Below are 26,229 nucleotides of genomic sequence, written 5' to 3' on the forward strand. Positions count from 1 at the left end.
AGAGCAAATCTGGACTGCCCACAGAACTGGAAGAAGAAATCTAAAGCTCTGTGGAATTAGGATGTGTGCTCCCTTTTTTCCTTTCTACCTCGTTCTCCCTCACTGTAGCCACAAGGTCATTGGCTTCTGTCTGGATACCTTCTGATTTTACTCTTTTTTCTCTCTGCCTCTCTCTGTCTTTGTCTCTCTTTCTCTAGCTGTCTCTTTCATCTCTGCTCCAATCAGCTGCTGTCAGGAGGGTGAGGCCAAATGGCTTGCATCCCATTTGCTAGAAGCAATAGGAACAGGTTCTCAGGAAGGGGGCACAGGTAGGTCAGACAAACAGATTGACTTGTTTGCTCACATCATTTAAAATGTGTAAATGCTACATGAGCTTGGCAGCTGTCAACATTCCCCAATTTTTACACTTAATAGACTATATTTGCTTGAAGGCCTTTTGTAAGAATTCCGTGTTGAATAGATGACAAATTTAATCTGAGTATATGCTATTTAACTCATGTCATCAGCAAAAAAAAAAAAAAAAAAAAGTAACTAATCTTTCTTTCTGGGGCTTGTCCCAGTGCCGAGAAAGTCAACCTCTCTGACAAGCCTTGAATTTTCAACAGTGTACCTTGGACTCCAGGTATATTCACATAACATCAGATTCACCTCATAGGATTAAGCTTGTCAAACCATAAGCAGAAATTATCTGAGGGTATAGTTAATAAATGGAGAATATACCCCTAAATATAATCTCCTAGAGGGCTACAACTTTTAAATTTTAGTGCCATTCTATGGAGTTTAAGAAATGTCTCCAAGGAGCCCCTGTTAGAATATATATACATACAGATGACCTAGAGAGGTTATCATATATTTTTATATTCTTGGGAAGCATTTATATGCCAGATATTGCCCTAATGTTATTATCACTTAGTAATTTATCAGAAATGGATGTTTCAGATTACTGACTTCCACCCTGCAAAACAAAAATAAAAACAAAACAAAACAAAAATGGGTCTGGAGGCAATACAATACAGGGTAGTAACAATCGTTCACAAGAGATTTGGTTAGCTTCAGAGTGTGTCCAGGAAAGACGAACTTCAGTGGGGCTCTTGTAGAGGAACAAGGGACAGTCAAAGGGCAGGCTAGGATTCTGTATATCTGTGAAGGCAGGGAAAGAGGGAAAGAAGGAGATGTTGCAGAAACAGGAGGCAATTGTGTCACAGACACACATTTTGCCTCCATCTTCCTGATGAAACTTGAGCTTAGACAATGATATTCTTCTTGCTAAAGGCTATGGGCTTCAAAGTCAGTAGGACTCTCCTAAGTCCCTGGGGTTCTTTTGGATTCACCTCAATAAGCAGATGACCTACCAGCAATGAGCTGATGCTTCCTGGGGCATTTTTAGGATATTGGACAGGGCTGACTGTAAGGTGACTTGTTGAGGATGCATGCTTTGCTTTTCTGCCTCCTACAAAACCATCTCAGAATCCAATGGGTGCAGAGGTCTGCCAGGAGAGATGACCTCCCCTCCAGTACATTTTGTCCGGCCTACCATTTCCCACTAAAATAGAAGATCTACCTCCAAAGAAGTCTAGCCTTTTCCCGAGGGGCATTCTCTTTCCCTGTTCCTGGGTAGAGATGGGGTGAGCAAGCTTCTGCTAGCTATACTTCTCTCTCGGCTTGGAATCCAGACAAATGCCAGAGGGGCGTTTGCCAGGGATGGGGAATGAAGTAATATAATCAGTTTAGGTATCTTCCACAATTCATCAATGGCTTTGAGGTCTATGCATAAATCTTTACTGAATCATTGGCTTTGTAATTTCTGTAACAGAGAGTACTTCTTGGCTCATGTTCCTTCTAGTACATGTTTTAGAAATCAAACGTTTATCTTGCACATATTCACAACATTTGATTAAAACCAGATTATTGGCATTATGAAGACAGCGATCACTTTTTAGTGTCTTGTATTTGCTAGGATCCTTAGAGCTAAAAACTGAATGAATGAATAAAAGAACAAATGAATTTACCTATCTTCTTGGTGTTGTGTTGTTTATGTTGATTGCACATCTTTGTTACAGTCGTTCTTTCAAGGAAGAATAAAGTCTGTTTTACTTCATTCTGTCTAGGAGAAAGCTGTATCAGGGAACCACTTACTAAAAATTATTTGTTAATAAGCAACCGGGTAAAAACACTTAGAAATTTTAGTTGTAGGTGACAAATAACCATTTCCTCTAAAGCACCAACTCCTTTTGTTCTCCTGCTTTATGAAAATAAGTAAAAGGGAGATCACATAGAGATAATAAGTAGTGTTTGCACATAATTATGCCATGTTAAAAAAAAAAAAGAACCCTTTCTCATAACCTATTCATTTTATTTTTAGAGGAACTTCTGAGAAAGAGAGCTAGCATTATCAGTTGTCTTATTACTAAAAGAGTAACATGGGTCAGAGTTGTAGTGTAGTCAAGGGAGCATATCTCTGATGAAACCAGTGGGGTAGGGCTCACTAATTATGATGCGCTACTTCCTTTAACTGTGAAATCTGAATAGAGAATTCTGCATATTGACTCTCAAGTTACAGACTTCAGATTGCAGCCAAAACCACATTTGTCTGACTCCTACACATCCCTCAGATCTCAGTTCAAATGTCTCTTCCTCAAAAAAGCCCTCCCTTTATTCAACAGGCTGGGTCAGTCTCCTTAGGACATGTCCTCATAGCGTTAGGCAGCTTTCCTACGCAGTACTTACCACAGTTGCCTCTCATGAGCTTTGCTTGTGGCATTCTTTGATTATTGTCCTGTCTTCTTGGCTAGAGAGCTTGCTGTTTACCGAGGTATTCCTGGAGCTTAGCACACAGTAAGCACTTAATAAATACCACAGCATTAGTGAATAAAGGAACAAATAAGTGTTGAATTTTCAAAATGGAGTCCTAGGAGGTATTCAAAGAAAAGTCCAAACTCTCTGAAAACAAATTTCTATTTTTACTTTTTCTTTGAATTAATGAAATTCAGCATTTAACCTGTGACTTTATAAAGGAAGCATAAAATTAAGTTTTTGGAAAATAAGCTTGAATTATATTACTGATTTATGGATGTTAAGAAGTGTTTTAACCATCTTTATTTTTATTTATTTTTTAAAAGAGCTATTTATTTTAGAGAGAAAGAGGGAGCATGAGCGGGGGGAGGGGCAAATATAGATGGAGAGAGAGAATCTTCAAGTGGATTCCTCGCTGGGCGGGGAGCCCAAGAGGACACAGTCCCAGGCCTCTGAGATCATGACCTGAGCCGAATTCAAGAGTCAGCCACTTATTGACTGAGCCACCCAGGTGTCCCTTAAATGTTTTTAAATATTTTAAGTAATCTTTTTGTGTATCTGTATAATTATAGAAATAATGTTACTTAGATTTAACTGAATTCTACTTCTTTGCTACCTTTATTTAAATTTTAAAAATTCTTTGTACTTTCTTTATAAAGGCACAGGTTAGGTGCTGAATTTCATTAATGTCTCCTCCGTAATACCCTGAGTATCCTATGCTTAAGAAAAAAAATATTTCATTCATATTATCTATAGCAATTTATTTTATTAAACTGATACTGAGCAAGGAAGAAAGTGGCTGGGAAATTTCAAGAAATAAAAACTCTGTCCTAGAATATATGGATTAAATTTACTGGAAACTTTATCCTACCTCCTACTTGAAAAAGTTTTATAAGGCCAGTAAGACATCTACAATTAAAAAAAAAAAGTTGACCAATGAAAGAAAGAAAGCCTACAGGTTTTTCTTACTCTGCTTGGTCCATAATAAAAACTAAACATAGAAGTGAAGTATAAGTCATTTAGGTGTGGAGAAAAACAGAAGCTAAAAACAAAACGTGTCTTATTAAAACTCAACATTTTAATGTGGAAGATTATGGTTCATTTTCTTTCAGCTTAAATGCTGATAAAATATTTATAGAAAGATGATCATTTTCTTAATTTTTTCATATGCATATATGTGTTGCTAAGATATCCTTAGACAAAAGAATACCTACATGACCAAGTGCAAAAATTAAAATAAAAAGGATTCTTTTTTTCAAAGGGAAATTCTTGAGACAATTTTCTTAATATAAAGACTCCGGTAATAGGTAAAAAGTGGCTGAGATCTTTAAATAAGAGATTCAGAGCAAGCCCAGCAGATTGTTTGGGGAGAATAAAAAAGGATGGAGACCAGGAATGTAACTAGAATAAGAAATAAGCAAATCTATGGATTTATAGATAGAAGAATTGGCTTCCCTAAATAGGAGTCTCTTCCCTGGTAAGCTGTCATTTCCTACTCGTGTTATTTAGCTTAACAGTAGAATTTTACCTTAATCAAAAGTTAAGTAGGCTTACTAAAATTCTTGAGTGCTTTGTTTTGGTGAATTCCACGGTTACTATGATGCTGATTCACAGCAGTATGACATAAATGATACATAATGCTAGAAAATTGAGTTTAAAACACACACTTCTCTTTTATATTCTCATTCCCATAATAGAATAGAAAATCCAGTCTGATGCTGCTGTGTTACTGACACTTCAAATAAGATTTAATTAGTTTCTCTGACAAAGCAGTAAATCTTTAAATTAAAGAGTTCAGGAATGCTTAGCCCCATAAATTCTCTAAGGAAATTTAAATAGGAATAATAAGTTTTAAACACATCTTTCTTGGTGCTTTCCATGAGGCAGCCGATGTTGGTCCTTGACAAATGGTGAGCATAAATATACCTTGAATCTGTAAGAATCCAATTTCAGGCACTCACTAAAATAAAGCTCCAGTGTTAAGGCATTAGAAGTCAACTTACAAAAAATGATATAGATAAAATACCGATGAATAAATGTCATAGTCTTCTCTAACAATAGCCAATATTTACTAAGTGCTTACAAAAGGCCTGTTTTAAGTGCTTTACATAGATTATTTCTTTAATCCTTCTATAAACACTATGTAGTTGGTGCTATTATAATTTCCATTTTGGAGATGAGGAAACAGCAGCATAACCAGGTTGAGTGACTCCCCAAAAATACAGCGCTAGAGGATGTCTATAGCAAAGGCTGTGGATATGCCAACTATATCCCCTTGGGCCTTATCAATGTAATGTACACCGAGGCCTCACTTCTAACTGCCAGGGCCTGCTGCAGCCCACTCTGTGCTATACGCAAGACAGGCCAGAAAATCCAGAGGTAGAATTTGCACTGACCTCCACCCAGGAGCTCTCAATCAATGATGGGTTGGTATTTGGTATATGATATCCCAGGCAGGTCCCTCACTCCTCAGGCAGGATAACTCAGAAACAAAAGTACTCTATTGGCTACAGGAGTTCCCAAGAAAAGTAACTTTTTTGCTCTACACAGCCATAACTTGCTTGAAAAATTCATTACCTACTGGCTGTTTCTCCTTCCCTCCTTATTTCCTCAATCCTTACTAATGATTACTGGGATTACCTCCCAAATATACTATTTTTACTCATATCCTTATCAGATTGTCTGTTTCTGGGGAATTCAAAATAAAAGACAGGATTTGAAACCAGACACTCTGCCACAGTGTGTGTTTAATTGCTATAATACACTACTCATTCTCCCCCCAAATGGCATATGTTTTGTAAAAAATGGTCTCAAGACATGATAGGAGGAAAAATCTTTGTTTCCATTTTGCATCTCAACTTCTTGTCAAGAACTGTGAAGGGTCTGAGATTTTACTTTCCTTGCCAGCAAACAAACTGGCATGCTGTTGTTTGATGAAGGCTGGGAGAAAACACGAGACTCCTGGGTCAGAGACAAGAGACTGTGCTACACATAGCAAGAGCCAGAGAATTCACATTTGCACCTCAGGTTCCTGAGGTTCACTTCCCACAGGCAACATGGACAAGACCATATAGATAATTGTATGGGCAATGGACTGTGTTATGGGAGAAAACCACTGGGGTTAGAAACCCAGATTTTTTTGGTAGACAATAGGCAGGCCTGCTCTTTGCTCCAGAGACACTGTCTGTCTTTCAAGGCTGTTAACTGTACAAAAATCTTTTGAAAAGATAGTCCATAGGAAAGGTAATCAATACTTCACTTGAAAGGTATGCCAGTATGCAAGAGACCCATGGAGAATTGTCTTCTATGTTTTGAAAATAAAAGTTCATGGTTTCATCATACAATGGAAACATAATTATGCCTTACAGAAAATGGCAAAACCAAACAAATGACAAAAGTTTAAAAATTGTTTACTATCTTGTTCTTAGTTTTTATGTCTTTGTTGTTTTGCTGTCAAGTCCTAAATACATTTTCCTTTGATGCCCACAATAATCCTGTCAGATAAGTATTTTATAGCTGGTGAGGAAATGGCTCAGAAGATCAGGAGCTTCACTGACACTCATCTAGTTACACACGCAAAAAGAGATAAACCGGGCAGCCCGGGTGGCTCAGTGGTTTAGCACCACCTTCAGCACAGGGTGTGATCCTAGAGACCCGGGATCGAGTCCCACATCAGGCTCCCTGCATGGAGCCTGTTTCTCTCTCTCTCTGTCTCATGAATAAATAGACAAAATCTTAAAAAAAAAAAAAAAAAAAAAAGAAAAACCGAAGACTTCTAACTCCAAAGTTGCCAAATATTAGACTAGTAGCACTAGGGTAGATGGACAGCTGCCTGGAACTTAAAACCTAAAAGATTTTGTGGATCCCTTCATTTTTTTTCATGCCACACATGTCCTTTGCCAGAATTTTGGGAAATTGTGTTAGAGATGAGTTCGGGTAAAGAGAGAGATGCAAGCAGAGGAGAGGATGTACACATGTCTTTTTTCTTGTTTAATGGTCAGGTTCTCTCTTCTATGTTCATTTTTTTTCAAGTGGTTTGCATCGTGTAAATCAGTCACTGCTTAAACTAAAAGAAAAATAAAAAGGTTTCAGAAAAGTCGTGGGTTTGGAATTGAGCTATGAAAACAAAATTCCAGAATTATCAGAAGGGGTAGCACTTTCACTCAAATGGATGCAATCCATATGATTTCAGACTTTCATGCCTTTTTTCCACCAGGCGGACATGCATAATTTAAGTACATTCAAAAGCCCAAGATGCATTGTTGGACATACTGTTTACAGCATCAGGGTGCCATTGATTATGACACATATGATACTCACAAAAAGCATATAGATGAAATTCTACTACCAATTATATTAAAGTGCATTATGGAAATTTGTTACTTAAAGGAATCCTATAGTAAATCCATTTTGTAAGAAAAACAAAAAACAAAACCCAACAGCCCTTAGAGACACATTATGATTAGAGACAAAAGCCTTGGCCAAAGAGTAGAAATTCTGGGATTTTAGCACTATTGATTCTTTGTGTCTTGCACATGGGGTGGGAAACTAAACTGGATAATCTCTAAATGTCCCCAAATCAGATTTCCCTTTCCTGGAGCTCAGTGATTCAGACAGATGTGGTTTGACTCTAAGTTGTGGCTGTTTACCGGATACACAGTCTCCAAAGTTAGGGAAACTTCTTACACTTTTCTTAACCTGTAAAATAAAGATAGCAATACTTACTCTAAACAAATACTTATGAGTATTAAATTAAATTAGATAACACTTACTAAACACTTTGTCCACTGCCAGGCACATACTAGGCACTTAATAATTTGCAATCAATATCATCGTTAATTCTATATTTTCACGTATCAAATTCATTTCCTGTGAGACCATTATTTTCAAAAAAGTCTGACTATAAGTAATTTAATCCAACGTATTCATGTTTTTCCAAAATTTTATTGAAATTTTTCAAAGCTGCGATAAAGTTGGAAAAAACTATGCAGTGAATATCTGTATACCTACCACCTAGATCCTAGAATTAACATTTCACTAAGAGTGTTCTCACATATCTGTCTACCTGTTCCTGTAGCCATCCAACAAGATTGTTTTTTTTTTTAAGATTTTATTTATTTATTCATGAGAGACACAGAGAGAGAGAGAGAGAGAGAGAGAGGCAGAGACACCGGCAGAGGGAGAAGCAGGCTCCATGCAGGGAGCCCGACGTGGGACTCGATCCTGGGTCTCCAGGATCACTGCATGGGCTGAAGGCGGCGCTAAACCACTGAGCCACCCGGGCTGCCCCCAACAAACTTTTTTTAATGCATTTCAAATGCAGTGGGAAATATCAGTGCACCTCTTTCCTAAATATATCAGCCTGCATATGTTAAACAGAGTCCAGGATTTGTTTGTGGCTTTTTTTTTTTTTCTGTTTGAGGTAAAACTCAACATATAATGAAAATATGCATTTATTTTTTATATTTTAGGGTGATTTAAATATTCCAAATTCAGATGAATAGATAAAGATATTATACACACACACATACACACACACACACAATGGAATATTACTCAGCCATCAGAAGAGACAAATACCCACCATTTGCTTTTATGTGGATGGAACTAAAGGTTATTATGCTGAGTGAAATAAGTCAATCGGAGAAAGACAATTATCATATGGTTTCACTCATATGTGGAATATAAGAAATAGTGAAAGGGATGATAAGGGAAAGGAGAGGAACTGAGTGGGAAAAATTAGAAAGGGTGACAAACCACGAGAGACTCCCTAACTCTGGAAAACAAAGGGTTGCGGAAGGGGAGGTGGGTAGGGAAATGGAGTAACTGGGTGACAGGCAATGAGGAGGCACTTGATGGGATGAGTATTGTGTGATATACTATATGTTGGCAAATTGAATTTAAATTTTTAAAAATGTAAAATAATAATTATTCCAAATTGACTCTTGTGATGACTTCAATATTCAAAATCAAATCACCAATTATATTTGCTATAACCTGTAACATGCATTGGAATGCCTTACAGAGAGCAATCTAACCTTCTAGGCACCCTGAACCATAACAAGTTTCCTTTTGATGTGGGTGGGCATCACCCAATTGTTGAGGGCCAGAATAAGCAAAAAGAGGAAGAATGAATTTATTCTCTTTTTCTGCTGGGACATTCATTTGCTCCTGTTCTTGGACATCAGCACTCCTGGTTCTTGGGCCTTTGGACTCAAAATGAATTATACCACTGGCTTTTCTGGTTCTCTAGCTTACAGATGGCACATCAAGGGACTTCTCGGCCTCCATTAATAATGAGCCAATTGCTTATAATAAATCTATCTACCTACCAACTAACCTACCTACTTCTCTCCTATTGGTCCTGTTTCTCTGGAGAACCCTGATTAATATCACCTCATTCCCAAGTTCTATTTATTTATGCATTCATTCATTCATTCATTCATTCATTTTTATTAATGAGAGACACAGAGAGGCAGAGGGAGAAGCAGGCTCTCCTGTGGGGAGCCTGATGTGGGACTCATCCCAGGACCCCAGGATCATGACCTGAGCCAAAGGCAGACACTCAGCCACTGGGCCATGCAGATGGCCCAGGTTCTTGTCATTTAGAGTTTAATTGTATATTGTACTAAACTCATTAGCACACATTGAGAGCTTTTTCAAAGCAGAGGGTGGTCCAGCAGGTGGTCAGGAGCATGGGTAATGCAGCCACACACACTTCCCACCAGGGTTCTGTTGCCTACTAGTTACATACATGACCCTGAGCAAACCACATTACACCCACCCCTACCCCACACCCCGCCCCATGCACCAGAGTGTTGGGCCTAGACATGTGTTGGTCTCTCCAAGTGCAGAGAACTCAGAGTAATACCAAAAAAGTACTACTTTTCAATTCTTCAACTTTTAGGAGCTTTGTCCTGCTCCCCCATGTGGAATAGAGTGTGTGAAATAGGCGATTCAACAGAAAAATAACAGAGTTGTGAAATGTGCAGACCCTAGAACTAGACAAACTTGGAACTAAGGGCTTGAATCCCTCTCTCATGATTTACATATGTGGCACCCTTAGGCAAATTACTTAATTTTTCTCAGATATGACAAGTTACTTTGTCTCACTCAGATAGGACTCTGATCTGTAAGATGAAAAACACAGTGAAATGAGAGCAGACATTTACTAAGTGCTTGTTATTTGCAAGGTGCTAAGGGCAAGTGATAATTTTTTTTTAAGATTGTATTTATTTATTAGAGAGAGCACAAGCAGGGAGAGCCAGAGGGAGAAGCAGGCTCCCCGCTGAGCAGAGAGTCTGTGGGATTCTCTTCTGGGACCCTGGGATCATGACCTGAGCCAAAGGCAGATACTAACCAACTGAGCCACCCAGGCGGCCAACAACTAAGGCTTCTTACTTCATTTAATTCTGCCAACAGTCTAATGAGGTAGGTACTGTTATTATACCCTCTTCATATAGGAGTACCCAGATCATTCAGCTAATTAGTATGGAGCCTGGGGTCAAATCCAGAGCTTTTTGTCTCTGCATGGGACAGGATTGCCAGGAAAACAAAGTGAGAAAAATTGAGTAGTGAAACAGGCATACATGTAGTAAATGTTTAGCATTAGCCCTCCTTTCCTCTGCAAAAGTGTAACCAAATAAGAACTCCCAGAAAATGTACTTTAGAATTTTTTTTTACTTTAAGGAACTAGTGAATGTAAAAAAAAAGGGGTGGAGGGTAATAAATTAAGAATAGATCTGACCTAAAGTATGAACTCCTGTTCCCAAAGAGAAGTCTCCTTGTTAAACCAGCTCTTTACATCTTTGGGAGACACATACACCTTTACTATCAATCAGTGAAGATGGGATCATGAGTTTGAAATATTCCAGAATGATCAACAAACATTTCCGCATCAAGTAGTAACATTTGAGCTAAAAATCCCAATACAAAGTTCTCACATATCCACTCATTTCCTTGAGGAGGGGCTAAAATGAACCCAAGGTCATAGTTCATTCTTAAGAGATGTCTTTATTAACTTCCATTGGAATGTGGAGAGGAGCCAATCTCTTGTTCACAAACAGGCAGTGAAAAAAAGAATCTCAGGATCCCTCTCACAAAGTAGACTAGCAGAAGAGGAGCTCCCAGGAGGACACAGACTCCTCTCCTGAGAGTTTTAATTTGATGCCCATCAATTGGCTCAAATAGGCCTGTATGTGATTCCATTGATCACATTATCTTCCCATGTGCTTTACATAGAAACCCATGTATTGCTGGGAATACAGGCAAAATGGTAAAGAAGTTGCTTTCCCCTTTTTAAAGATCCTGCCTATCTAGGGAATTTGCTTGTCTCCAGGTACACTTAGTTTCTATGATGTAATAATTAATGCTAAGGTGTTGGAGGCTTACTGTAGTCTTCTTCCCACAGCATTTACATCTGAAAAGACATAATGCTTTATTTGGTAGTGCAACTGTTGACTTTGGGCCTAAAAGTGGAGTGTTACTAGGTTCAGAGAGACAGCACAGTGCTTCTCACAACCTATCTCGTATCTTACTACCTTGCTCACTTAAGCAGATGGCTAGTTTAGTCTCTGTTTTCGTGCATTTGGCTTGTTTCATTTTGCTTTTAGAGGGGAGAATTTGGAGGGTCAAGGGGTCTCTTCATCACCTGTCAAATTGCCTTATATGAGCAACCACCTTGTCCTCATCTGCTATGGATACCCTTGTCTCGAGATCTCATGAAAGCAGGGAGCAAAGAATAAGTTATATCCAGCACCTCTGAAAGAGAAGCTAACACTACCAGAAAGGAGGGTGTAGGTGTCTATGTAAATGTGCATGACTCTGCTATCTTTTTGAAACAAACTGTACCTTTCTGTGGGTCCTTCATTCTTCTCTTTGATCTCCTTATTACGTTTAAGAAATATTCTTTCAGTGTGTTTTGGGGACTGAGATCATGCTCCCTTCATTAACAAAATACCCTATTATTCACACAGACACACACACACACTTCCCACCATACTTCTCAAACGCATTAATTCCCATATAAAGTCTCTTCAGAGATAAATGAAAGTGCTCTGTACTAACAGGTGGTAGTAGTAGACTCTCAAGATCTATTCTACCCCAGTGATTAGTATAAACTCCGCCCATTTGCCCTTGCCACTGTGTGGGTTAAAAAAGACATATAACTTAGTCTTGGCCAGCGAGCCATGAGAGAGTCTCCTGAGTTGATTCTGGGAATAGTTTCCTAGCTGGTAACACAAAGCCCTAAAGAAGAGATAGTCTCTCTTCTCTTCTAGTCTGGACTTTGCTGTGTCTGGTGAAGCAATACTCATAATGGGCTCCCGCTGCTTTCGCCATCCTAGGGCAGGACCATGAGAATTGCCACAGAGCTGGGCCAGAGCCCTGGTGGACCATGCCTGGAACCCATACTAATTCTGGACTGCTTTCACATGAGATAATAGATTCGATTACTGCATATGCCAATGAGTTAGGTTTTCTGTTACTGGAAGCAAAAAATAATTTAGCTAATTCAGATGCACTATTTTTATGAATAATTTTAGTTGTTAATAGTCATCTAATTTCATAGATTTCCTCAGATGCTCATCTACTTGATTGCTTTGATATAACCATCTGATAACTGCTAATCTTCTTTGGGTTCAAACTACATGCCAGGTATTGATATAGAGGAGGGTCTGCTGGCTTGTTTTATTTTTTTTTAAATTTTTATTTATTTATGATAGAGAGAGAGAGAGAGAGAGGCAGAGACATAGGCAGAGGGAGAAGCAGGCTCCATGCACCGGGAACCTGATGTGGGATTCGATCCCGGGTCTCCAGGATCACGCCCTGGGCCAAAGGCAGGCGCTAAACCGCTGCGCCACCCAGGGTTCCATGCTGGCTTGTTTTAAAAAGTGATGTTGTTATATTCAGTTAATGTGTAATCCTTCCCTATTCCTTCCCACAGTCACTTGCTGTCGTATATCACTGGTTAGTGTCATTTTAGGTGCTATTTGTGTTAATTCAACAAAAGCTGAGGGTGAATGAGTTGATCCAATAAGAGACTTGTGGACCATTTCTTTGGCTTCTAAAAGTCTGGATACAATTCTGGAAAGAACTGCCTTCTTATCAGTAGACAAAAATTTTTCAGCTAATATAGCATCATACATTGATCAAAATCTTAATGATGAATTTAATTTGCCATGTGTTTATTTTTCAGTTACCGTCATGATGTAAGGCTCAACTTAGCTGTCCTCTTGTATATGACAAAAGCAACATGGCAGTGGGAAAGGGAATGCAGAGGCAAAATGAAAAATTGAACCATATGTTATTTATATATTCAAAGTTTATCATTTGTGTATTTTAGTAAGAAAGAAGGCAGTGTAAGAAAGATCATGAGAAATGATAGGAGCCATTGCTTTGTGTGTTTATTTTTCAAAGTCCCTTATTAAACCTTAAAATAAGCATAATAGATTGAAAGTTTTCATCCTAGAGTTGTGGTGAAATCAAATATCAAAGTACAGAGAGGGTGTCTTAGTAATTTAAAGCTTGTTGGAGATGTTGACCTAATTTGAAAGCCAAAGCTGAATTCCCATCATTGCTGCTTCATTTCATTTGTTTATAGGGGGCTTGCTGCTCCTCAGTCTATGAGGATAGATGACTCAGGAACTTCCTCCACAGAGAAGAGAAATCTAGTGAATTGGCCCTATAAAAGCAAAAGTTGCAGGTAAGATGAATGCAGACTGGAAAATGACATAATTGAGAGGACGGAAGTACCTGTACCAGTACAGATGATAGGGAAGTAGCCATGTAAGGGGGCCATGGGTCTGGGCACTGGAAATTAGATGGAGCAAACTGAGTGTTGTGGTGACTGCATGAATGCAGAAACTAGTAAACACTTGTTTGACATTTATCAAACCTAAAGAGTCAAAAATGGTATTAGCGGGGTGCCTGGATGGCACAGTCGGCTGAGCGTCAGCCCTTGGTTTGAGCTCAGGTCATGATCTAGGGGTCATGAGATCAAGCCCCATATCGGGATCCGTGCTCAGCCCTATGTCTGCTTGGTATTCTTTCTCCTTCTGCTCCTCCACTCATGCTCTATCTCAAATAAATAAATAAATATTTTTTGAAAATGGTATTAGCAATTAACCATAAAATAATCACTAATATTTCTTGGATTCAAACTATGTGGCTGGAGTTATACAAAGTACTTTATCTACATTATTTAATTTGATTGTCACACTAGCCTCATGAAGTTGGCACTACTATTCACCTAATTTTACTGATGAGAATAAATGATTCACTCTAGAACTCGAATTAGAATCCAGGTAGTTTGATTTCAGAGCTGGCACTGGAATCAGCTACCTATGGAGCTGTATTATTTCACAGTTTAAAATATTGGCAATGCACAGACACTGCTAGTGTATATGATGGTTTTCATGTGAATTAGAAAAGGCCAAAGAGCCTTGGCTACCACCCAGAGAAATCCAACCCCATTCCTTCACAACTTAGAGGGCAGTTGGCAACTTTGATCAAGGAAACAGGTGCGCTTTCCATCAGGTAATGACAGCACTTGCCAGGACACCTGCTTTGGATATCAGCCTCCATTTATTTCCTCAACAAGTAAACTTCCTACATTGCACACGTTCTACAACTATATGAGGGGATTTCAAAAAATTAATGTACAGGTCTACTTTACTTCATCAACCAAAAGTCTGTTTGCAAGCACTCTACATGGACATTCCTTGTTTGTCTCTCCAGATCTATTCTCCACCCTTCTTTATTCAGTTTTGTGTCTGGGAAGATTGACCTTTATGGGCTCCATCAGTGGGCTCCCTTGCCTTCTGGCTTCTGGTTAAATTCATCCAATGGAAGCCACCAGCCAGAAGTCCAGGGGAAAGAGGGGAGTGAGGCTAGGGTATTTTCTCTCTTGGCTGTCTCCTTACTTTGCCTACCTTGGGTCCTCCCCTAAGCCTCAGCTTGTTAGGCAGTCCCATATCACAACTACAGAGAGAATTCTCTCTCCAATTCTGATGGCCTAGAAGTGCTGCAAGGTTCTTGACTGCTACTAGTCCTGAGGTGCTTCATCATCCCTATCACTCCCTAACTCTGCCTGCACTTCTGTAAATAGTCCCTGAATTAAACTCGCCTCAATTTCCCTGTTTGAGGGAGCCATCTGTTTCCTGTCAGGACCCTGACTGCTACACAACAGAAACAAATTTTGACTATTTTAAGAAAAAATGGAATTTGGGGAAGGCATGTTTGCACAGAAATGAGGGAAGGTGGTAAAAAAAAAAAAGCAAATGAATAAACAAACAAAAAGCAGAAACAGACCCATGAATACAGAGAACAAACTGATGGTGGCCAGAGGCGAGGATGGCAAGGGATGGGCAAAGTGGGTGAAGGGGTGTGGGAAATACAGGCTTTCAGTTGTGGAATGAGTAAGTCATGGGGATAAAAGGTACAGCTTATGGACTATGGTCAATGATATTGAAATTGCATTGTATAGTGACAGATGATAGCACACTTGTATGGAGCACAGCATAATGTGTAGACTTGTTGAATCACTACATTGTACACTTGGAACTAACATAATGTTGTGTGTCAACTATACTTACATTAAAAAAATGCATAATAATGATAATAAAGAAACGAGGGAAGATGGGAAGACCAGGGTTGGAGAACAAACAGGAACCATGGGCCCGCTGGAAAGCTGAAGGGCAGGTCATGCTGAATGACAGCTAGTCTTTCAGGAAGAAGAGACTACGCCACCCACTGCCATTGTCCACATGCTCACCAACTGTCCCTGTGTCCTAAGGTCACCTACTCAAGAGTTGCTGGGAGAGAGGGTCTCATTGCCTGGGGTCTACATTACACATTCACAGGCTGAGCTAGGAAGTAGGGAGGAGTGGCTACTGTAGTAGGAAGTGAACACCAGCACCCACTAAGCCCATCCCCAATGGATGAATCCTTTAAAGCAAGAAATCAGGGTGGTAATAAAAGCGCATCCCCCCTCGAAAAAGGACAAATGCAATTAACAATAATTTATTTTAAAAATGTGAAAGTGTCTTCACAATCCAAGTACCTAAAGCAACTTTTTCCCAAAAGATAAAGGTTCGTGGAAAGACAGGCACTCCTCAACAAGGATTTCAGTAGTAGAGAAGTACTACTTCTAAAGGTCTCATAAATGAAAATGCTTTAAAAGATTTTCAACCAGGGATGCCTGGGTGGCTCAGTGGTTGAGCGTCTTCCTTCGGCTCAGGGCCTGATCCTGGGGTCCTGGGATCGAGTTCCGAATCAGGTTCCCTGCAGGGAGCCTGCTTCTCCCTCTGTCTATGTCTGTGCTTTCTCTCTCTGTGTCTCTCATGAATAAATACAATCTTAAAAAAAAAAAAAACAGTTTTCAACTGGATTAGATTTAAGTTGCTGGTTTCATTTTAAAAAGGTGTCCATGTTGCCCCTTTCTCAAAACTACCCATTCAATGGGTCTTCTGCCCAATAACCAGCCATTCAAAAACTAGAAGATTCAGAAACCAATAGCTTCAAATCAACCTCTCTTTAGGACTTAATTATATTAATATACAGCTAGAAATTGTCCCAAATAATTTTTTTCTTGTTTTTTAGTCTCTTAAAGTTTATTCTTCACCTCTGCCAGATTTTGCTTTTTACTAGTTCAAGATACAGTAAAGAATACCATTTAACTATGAACTAAAGATAAATAGCTTATTGAACAAGTTTGAAGATAATGCTATTTTATTACATTTGCTGACTGTTGACTGTTGTATTTATAATTCACACAATTACTATATCTAGCATAAAATGTAAACTATTTACTTTCATAGCTTTTTGGAACCGTGCTTTATCTCAACTCCAAAATTAACTTACTTCACAAAGAAGAGCTGATGAGTTATAAAATTCAACATATACTTCATTCATCATGAAGGAAAGCAATACATATTCATAATTGTCCCCTAGAGGTTTCTTGACACAGTTACTGCTATCGGTAAGAGGAAATTCTTTTTCCTCAAAATAAATTCTTTTTCCTCAAAATAAAATTACAAGATTGCATGAAATACCTATAATTTTAAATAGAGAATTTATATTCTGTTAAATTCAGTTAGCTGTATAGGTATTTTTATTCCAAAATATTAACTTTCGTGATAAATGTAGAAGACAGAACACTGTCCAGGCTAACTACAAAGCTTCCAAAGCTGCCAGTGAGATGACTTTATTTAGCATGACAATGTGATGAAAAATGGAGATGAGTTTTTATGATATAACAGACATTTAAGATTTTTCTTTAGGGATGCCTGGGTGGCTCAGCGGTTTGGTGCCTGCCTTCGGCCGGGGCATGATCCTGGAGTCCTAGGATCAAGTCCCGCATCGGACTCCCTGCATGGAGCCTGCTTCTTCCTCTGCCTATGTCTCTGCCTCTCTTTGTGTGTGTCTCTCATGAATAAATAAATAAAATCTTAAAATTTTTTTCTTTAATACAAGATGTAACTTTTCTCATATGCTCTCACATCTTATATACTTCTTGCTTTGATAATGTATATATATATATGTGTGCATATATATGTATGGAAAATAGTAAGGACACAGTAGAAAAAGTACATAGATACATGAAAATCTACAGTTTTCATATATGTAAGTGTCTGTGGTTATACTCTCAATAGGATAGCCCTATAACATGTCCTCTTATAAGATACATACGAATGCTACTAATCTAAACACATGCAAATCTAATGACCTACAATACTTACTGGTCACCTACTGGAAACAAGAAAGAAAGTAGAAGATCTAGCCTTTATTTTCAAAGAAGTGATAATATCTATAAATCTTTTCCTTCCAATCTGAAAAACATACGTTTCCCTAACAGTCTTTGTCCAGTCAAAACCATCGAACGGGTCTTTCTAATTGAATTGGTAGGCTGTCAGCTGTTTTAATAACCAGTATCTACACAATCAAATCAGGTCTGAAACAGTGATTAAAGTGGGTTGGTATCCTGGATACCTAGAAACTCATGGTCAAGAAGAAGCTATTCTCTTTCGCTGGCTTCTCACAGCCTGTGCTGTCCATTTTAGATTGGGATGTAGAGAAGGCACTGGCCTACCCAGCCTCCTGGCTTCTCTGACTGCACGTGTTCCATACAAATAAATGGAAATGGGGCCACTGTTCTCCTGTGTCAGGACATGGTCAGCATAAGTAAGAATACCAACCAGCAGGCATGCAGCGTCTAGTGAGTTCCTATTTCAGCACTGCTTTCTTTGCTAGATCAGGTGGCAGTTGGCAGAAAAACTAGTATTTTGAAAATTCATTTGCTACTTTGCTTCCTTGCAAGTCAAGGAATACCACCCAGTACAGAAGGATAGCCCATGCTTTTGAGAATGTTTCATATATGTTTTGAGATTGCTGATTTTCTAGGAAGGAAAATCTCTGATTTCTGGACTGCAGTGTATAGGAAGTTGTTGCCAAATCCAACTTGGGTCTGTGGTTTCCAAATTTTGAGATGTGAAAAGGACTATATACTCAGTGATGGCAGGTCTCGTCTGTCTTATTCACCCTAGTGAATGACATATAGCAGCCGTAAATAAACAGATCTTGAATAAATGAATTCATAAATGAACAAATAAGTTAGTAGATTTCTTAATGTCAGTGACAAATTCATTTTGAAGAGTTTTTCTTGGTCTGTTGTGGTTAAAAGCCTAACAAAAGATGCAACTGACGGTGATTCTTTGAAGATGCAGCCAAATTTTGCTTGAACAAAACAGGCGTGTGAAAAAAGTCTGGGTTCACAAAACAAATACTGTAAATTTAAAAAGTTATTATATGATTCACAATTACGTGGAAATATGCTTTAATTCAGAAGGTTCCTAAATGCTGGCCCATGATATTTTCTCAGGTTCACGATGAAATAAGAAAAATAAGCTAACTATATTATTCTTCGTAAGGCAAAATTAATGAATTTAAAGAACTGGCCTTTATTCAAAAATTACCTTCTCTTGTTTCTATAGTAAAAATATATATATAAGATAATGAGGCTAGTCTATGCTAGTTATTCCTTTCTAATGCCCTCACTTGCCAAAATAAAGTCGTCAACCCTATATTAGTTCCCCAGCTTTTCGAGGAGTATTTTATTGGCTTGTGAAATCCAAGTGTTGGAGACCAGCTTAGTTTTAAAACAAGATTTATTTTAAAAGCATACAAGTATTTTTCAAAAAAAAAAAAATTGAATGAAGGAAGATAGCAGGCCCTTGGTCTTAATTACCCAGGATAACAATAGCTAAGAGGTATTGAGTGGCTTACTCTGTGCTGAGCGCTGCTCTCAGGGCTTTTAAAAATCTGTTAATCATCTAAATTTCATAGTAGCCCAAGAAGGAAATACTACTTTTCCCCCCATTTTACAGATGAAGACTCTTTCCCACAAAGACGCAAAATACAGCTAGTAAACTGACAGAGCTGGCTCTAGAACTTATGGTCTTCTATCCAAAGAAATTGGGCCACAGGCAGTGCAACCAATAGAAAAACACCCGTCGTTATTATATCCTAATGATTATGGAAATGAAGGTCCAATCTGCATATAGATTATACCCTCCTATCCAAGACTCCTACCATCTTATATTAAATCAGAGCCCTTCCCACTTCCCAATCTTATCAACCCAGTTCTTGATGACCTATTTTTAGCTTCAGTATTTACAGGGGTATGGCTTCAAGCAATATCCTTATTTCTTAAACTCAAGTTTTCATTAGCAAATACCAGAAAACAAAGCAAGAAAAATACATTTACAAAGGGGCATTCAACAAAATAGGGGATGAAAGCACAACATCCCTAAATTTAGCCATCACGATTAAGTTAACTTAGGGCAAATTACACAACAAAGTATATTTCTGTTGACTTAAAGAGCATAAAACCGCAGCTTTCAAATGCTATAAAAAAAAGTATTAACATCCTTGCTTTCAAAAAGGTATCGAAAAAAATTAAAAAAAATAAAAACAAATTAAAAAGGTATTGAAAAGCATCACAATAAGTAAACTATTAAAACCTCAGTCTCCACATGTTAGGTGCCCATCCCAACAATAGGTTCTCACCTAAAAGGAGATCATAAATTTTAGTGGGAACTCCCATAATTCTTTGCAGTGTCAGAAGTCCAAATAGAACACCAATTCGGCAAAGAGGTAAGTTAGGAAGCAAAATTCACAATCAATGAAAAGATAAAGAGCAAAACGGATGAATCCAACTAGACCCTTTTGACTGCAATGACGAAAACGACTTCCAAAATTACAACCACCTGGGATCAAAGACAGTAATTTCGGCTTCCGAAATCGACAATACTCTTGGTCAAGGTAGGAATGATTCGGCGGGTCAAGGGCAGGTTCCTATCATCCTACCGCTCTATTCACCACCACTGGGCCGAAACAGTACCTGAAGGGAGTTGTCATTTTATTTCAAGGATGAGAAAGAGGTTTCAACGCTCTGGAGTCCTGGGGTCCCCCAGGAAGAGGCCCTGGGACCTCCGCGGGCTAGAGGAACGGCCCCTCAGTCCCGGGAGCGGGGGCGCGCACCCTGTCGGAGCCCTCGTAAGGCAGCACCCCGGCCGCAGGGGACCCCTGCACAAACTCTTCCCTGAACTTTCTGGCTTCCACTCAGACACCCCCTCCCTAGCTCACATGCCCTAGAAACTCGCGCAGGAACCAGTTCTGAGCCCGCAGTCCACCACCTGCCCCCTCCGCTCCTCCCGCCCCCGGCCCAACCCCCCCGCGCGGCGCGGCGCGGCGCGGCCCAACCCCGCCCAGCCCACTACTGTCCCGCTCCGGCTCTCAGGCTCGCCCCGCCCCCTCCGTCCACGTGACCGGGACCCCGCCCACTCCCGCGCCGCGCTCCACCAATCAGCAACCACCTCCGCGGCTCCGACGCTCCCCTTTCAAAAAGGCAGCTTTCTCCTCCCGCCTTCAGCCCCGCCCCTTACCCAACCTCCCCGCCCCGCTGGCCACGCCCACTTCCCCCAACTCCCCGTTCCCCTCCTCCCCTCCCGTGGACCCCTCCCGCTCTCAGGCTTCGCCCCGCCCCGCCCGGGGCAGCGCGCTCGCCCTCGTCTCGCGAGATCTCGGCGTCCCCGCCCCGCCGCCGCGGCCGCCCGCCTCCCCCTCCCGTCCTCCCACCCCCTCCCCCCGATCTCTCCACTCTCCGGCTCTCCTCCCTCCCTCCTCCCCCCTCCACCCTCTGGGCCGGATCTCGTCTCGTCGAGGCGGAGGAGGAGAAGGAGGAGGAGGACGTTCGGCCTGCGCAGTGAGATGTTTGTCCGTCGCCGCCGCCGCCGCCATCGCGGAGGAGCGCGATAAAGGGAGCCGAGCCGGGCGTGAGGGGGACCCCGCGGAGGCGCCGCGCCAGCGCAGCCCCCCCAGCCCAGCCCAGCGCCAGCCCGAGCCCGAGCCCGAGCCCGAGCCCGAGCCGCCGGAGCCCGAGCCGCCGCGGCCGCCCAGGGGCCGGCCCGCTCCCCAGCCCAGCCCGGGGGCCGCGCCGCCGCCGCCGCCGCCGCCGCCGCCGCCCCCCAGCGCAGCCCCTCGCCGGCCCGCCCGCCTTAAATGTGACACCGGCGCCTCGGAGAGCGACCCGAAGCCGCCGCCGGGGAGGGGACGAGCACCATGTCGAATCTGAGCAAAGGCACGGGCAGCCGGAAGGACACCAAGATGCGGATCCGGGCCTTTCCGGTGAGTCTCTCCTCGGCGCCTGGGACCCCGGGGCCGGGGGGCCCGGCGGAGAGCCGCACGCGAGGCCCGGGCTGAACTCCCCCAACAGGCCGCAGGCCCGGCCTCCCCTCCCCCACGCCGCCGGCCGCGGGGCGCGAGCCTTCCCGGCCACGGGGCGGGCGGCTCGGGGGCCCCGGCGCCTCAGGCCGGCGCCGCGCACCCGCCCGGGAGCCGCGGGGCCGCCGGCGGGCGTCGGCTGCCGGCTGCGGCGGGGGCCCCTGGGCCGGCCCCTTCCCACGTTCCTGGGGTGTAGGCCCGGCCCCCGGTGCTCCCCTGCCTGCCGGCTCCCCGGGACCAGCACACCTGCGGGGACGGGGACCGTGGAAGTCTTCCGTGTGTGGGGGGGCGTGTGTGTAACTTTTCACGTGCGGTCTCAAAAATAACCCGGCCTAAAACGTGGCCCGCCAGACCTCGGGGGGTGGAGGGGACTGTCCTCTGCCTCCTCAGGAGGGGGCTCGCCGCCCGCCTACCCGCCCCCCGACGCAGTGACCGACCGTGGCTCCTTGCAGTGCTCGGTAGTAACGCACGAACCTAACCTCATCAGCTGTATTTATAGCCTCTTTCGTCCACAGGCGTCCAAAAGCACTTTACAAACTCTTCTTGTGCAGGAATTGGCCTCGCCACTTGTAGGAGGGTCCGGGGGAAGCCAGAGAAAACACGCTGGACAATGGCCTCTCCAGATCCCAGCCGTGGAAGCCCCACAGGAGGGGGTCGTCACTGCCCCGAGTTGCTCTACGCTGTGGGTTTCAGCGACAGCAAAGCCTGTTCTGTTTAGAAACTTTCTTTTTTAGCGTTACGTTGAGTCATACGCTGGCATTATTTAGTGTAGAGAGTGTGACTTTGGATGCCATACCTGATTCAGATAGCCCATGGCAAGCAATTAAAGTGTACTGTTGTAACAGAAACTGGACGCTCTTGCCTCACGTCGCTACAGTAGCAGGTATATGTCAAGATAGGCAAACCAGCAGTCGAACGGAAGGTTGTTTTTTTTGTTTTTTTTTTTTAAACAGTAAAACTGGGGAAAGATCTTGAATGTCTTAGAATCCTACACACGTCATATTTTGGGAAGGGGGGGAAAGATGGGGTTTGTATTCACTGGGGTAAGGCTTGCTTTTTTCTGAAGTGTGATTTGCAGTGAGGGAAGACACTAATCCAGAAGAGGACTAATGAAGTCTGTCAGCATGTTTTCTCTCAACAGTGAAGTGAGCTGGGCTTAAGAATTTTTGAGTAATGTTAGTTTTGCTACTAAAGCAGTTGGGAACATGTCTAGCAGGATTTCGAATTATTAAGAGTTTTAAATAGTTTTCTGTATGACAAGTTTTCCAGGAAAAATTTGCTGTTCTTGAAGTCTGAGTTCTTCTAATTCAAACTTACTACTATAATGCGGCATAGCTCACATTTGACATGAACTCACTTTTGTTAATATTGCGATTAACCAGTTGTACCTTTAAGCGTGATTAGCTTTTTCGTCCATTTAGGTTTACCTCTTCCTACCTGGTCTTCATTCCCTCATTCGTTTAATGAAGACTGAGTACTGTGTGCCAGGCACTGTTCTAGGAGCTTGGAGTAAGTCAATACAGCTTGAAGACTAAAGATCCCTTCTTTCTGGATGTTGTATTTATTATTGCGAGAGGCAGGAAAGAATTTCATGATTCCTTTGGCAAAAGAGTATAGTATATGATAGGTTAGCATATAGTCCTGAAACTGATTTTTTTTTTTTTTTTTTAGTTGTGTTAATGATTGTGAGCTAATTTGGATCTTTTCTGTCCACAACTTGTTGCCATCTAAGATTTTCTAATATTCTTTATTGAAGTTTATAAATGACAACTGTTTGATACTCAGTAGTTTAATACCTGCTAATTTTTAAAAGCGTAGTTTTTCATTGTTTCATAATTTATAATATTCATAACAAGTTTCTACTGAAAAGAACCATGATTTTTTTTTTGATTTATAAACCTCTAAGTTACAGTTTCTTGGATAAATGCCTCAGTGGTAAATTTCACCGACTTACCCTTTGGTAAATGAGTCCTTATAGACCTTCAAAATTTCTCTTTTCTTACAGGTTAGCAGTCTTCTAGTAGTAAATGCATACTGTTCCATAAAGAAAAAATAGCATTTGTATGTGGTACAGATGTACAATATTTATAGCTATATAGTATTTTGTATTAATCTTTGGACATACATTGTAGGTACTGTAGGTCTCAGGTGGTCATTTCAGGATTCTGTTTTATAAATCGACGTGTAAAAAGTGTAAAAATATGTCTTGAGATTGTTTTGTTTTCATTGCAAAATTGAGTGGTAAGTGAACTTACAGGCAATTCAATTCTATAAGATGTGTAAGCCTATTCCAGATACAGACCCATCAGTAAAATCAGGTTCTTTTAGTGTTTTGAGTACATATTTTAGGTGTTCCTTCATAATTGTTCCCAAGAGTAAGTTATGCCATAACCACAGTTTTATCTACAATTTGCATTTTAAGTAGAACTTTTCGTAAGATTTTAAGAGAAATTAGTTCTTTTTAAGATGGAAAACAGTGAGGACTTTATGCATTCATAAATTGTTGATGGAGTTAAAGTTTATCCCAGCTTGAAAGCTTTCCTACACTGCACAAAATATGTCATTTCACTTTTTTTTTTTTTTTTTTTTGGTACCCAAAATTAACAGCAAGGGGCAAAAAACTTTTTTTTTTTTTAAGGAAGGAAGCTGTAGTTGCGAAACTCTTGGAAGCTATATGGATTTGGATCAGAGTGCTGCCCCAAGAAGTTTCTGCTCTTCTTTCCTTGCTGTTGTTGAATGTCTCACTCCTGAGTTTTTCTTTTGTTCTGCTGTGTAGAATTAGTTGCTGTCAGGTGAACCTTTTGTCCTTTATCTTCGAAAAGCCATTCCTCTCCATCTGTACTTTCCACATGGGTTTTGTCCACATGGGCTTGAAAAAACTTGAGGGGATATGTTTGAATGAAAATGCTCATCTCTCTTCTGATAGTCCCTTCTTGACTTAGCCTTCAGAGTTTAGAAGTCATATTATCAAAGTGATGGTCTGTAGAAGTGTGTGATCTGGAAGTGGTTTCAGTTATTATAGAGCATAGTCATGATGAAGAATCTCTGGTTGTGATGTCCACTTCATAATCCTAGATTGGCTTTTTGGAGCTCTACCTGTGTAGCATGGACAGTGAGTCATGTAGAGGTTATTGTTAGATGGAAACCACAGAGTGAATGGCAATAGAAGGAGATGAATTTTAAGATCATTTTGTGATGTACTTAAGAACACAAGAGTTTAATGGTAATTGGGGACACTTAATTTTGTTTTTCCTAGCTGTGGTAAAATTTGCTAGATTTGGGAAAAAACAGCTTTGATCTTCATAATAGATTTCCTTAGAGAAAGTAACAGTTGCCTAGGATTACCTGGACTATATACAGGAAAGCTGAATAATAGTCCTGGAAATCAAACAGGGTGGGGAATTAACTATATTTACTTATTCTCTAGCATACAGAAACTATGGAGTAAGTTATAAAAGATTCATTAAAGCATTGTTTACACTTAGACTGATTTGTTTAGTAGTTTCAGGACATCCAGTTATGTTGTAGCTGTTAGTATGTTTTCAGCTTTAGAAGTTAAAAAACAAAAGCGTAAAGTAGTTACCTATAAGGCATTTGTATTTTGCATGATCTTCCTAGATACTTCAGAGGAGCCTGGAAAATGATTAGTACCAGTATTGAATTTGAAACTATTTTAAAGTATAGGGTATATTGTAGAATTTGGCCTTTTAAATAAGATTAGTTCATTGAGACAAGATGGAGAAAGCTTTATTTGTACATCATTCATTCATTAAATTTAGCTAAGTAATAACAGCATTTCTCTAGTTCATGAAGATAATATAATTAATACTTTGTATTTTAAATTGCTCCCATCAGATAATTTTTTCCTGTTATTTTCATTGAAGAGTATCTGATATTTGTTAGCAATTTTGTTAAATTTTTGTAAAAGTTACTGGACAGTTCGTTGTTTCAAATGCAACTCTGAAAATAGATCTCATTTATTCATCAAAAATACAGTAAAAAAGTAAAGGTGTTACTAGTAAGCACAAATCACTGAGGTATAATAGGACTTGCAATTAATGTCTGTCAGTGTATTGTGAAAACTATTAAGTTATAATCTGTCAAAGCAATGAATTAATTTTAGTAGATTTTCTAATTATAAAAGTGGTGGATGTTCATGATAAAAAACTTAAGTATCTAAATTTATAAATAAGGAAATAAAAACCACCTCTTAACCCTACTGCTTGGGAATAAGCAACATTTACATTTTGATGTGTTTTCTTTTAATCTTCGTGTTGTATACTTGTGAGCACCCAATAAAATTGAGGTACTACATCATTTTAAAAACTATTTTTAAAAATATGGTATTCTCATGTTAAATGTATGAAGAATATGATTTGTAAAGACAAGTACTTTATGGTACCTCAGTTTGCTTAACCATTTCCCTGTTGCCAAGTGTTTTGGTTGATTCCAGTTAATTCATATTTTTAGATAATAAAATTGTGATTATTTAGGCACGTAAATATTTGAGTCTATCCATGATTATGGAGTTACTATGCCAAACAAAATTGATATATATTGCCAAACTGACCTTCAGAAAGGTAGTAATAATAACAGCTAACACTCAGTGAATGCTTATCTTGTGCCACACACACTGTTCTTTGTGTTTTGCATGTA

At 40.4% G+C, this 26,229-nt stretch overlaps 1 protein-coding gene across 2 annotated transcripts in view; it reads left to right on the top strand.

Moving 5' to 3' along the window:
- Positions 1-21,349: 21,349 nt before the first annotated feature.
- The window catches only part of CUL3 (cullin 3), an 88,463-nt gene continuing 83,583 nt past the window's right edge, over positions 21,350-26,229 (top strand). The window contains exon 1 of one of the 2 annotated variants that reach the window (XM_041765542.1): positions 21,350-21,477. In XM_041765542.1, coding sequence (XP_041621476.1) covers positions 21,412-21,477 — 66 coding nt within the window. In that variant the 5' untranslated portion in view covers positions 21,350-21,411. The remainder of the gene's footprint in view (positions 21,478-26,229) is intronic. The other variant, XM_041765543.1, reaches the window with a different exon arrangement.

Source organism: Vulpes lagopus, chromosome 8 (genome assembly GCF_018345385.1).
Source record: "Vulpes lagopus strain Blue_001 chromosome 8, ASM1834538v1, whole genome shotgun sequence".
In the NCBI taxonomy this organism is placed as follows: domain Eukaryota; kingdom Metazoa; phylum Chordata; class Mammalia; order Carnivora; family Canidae; genus Vulpes; species Vulpes lagopus.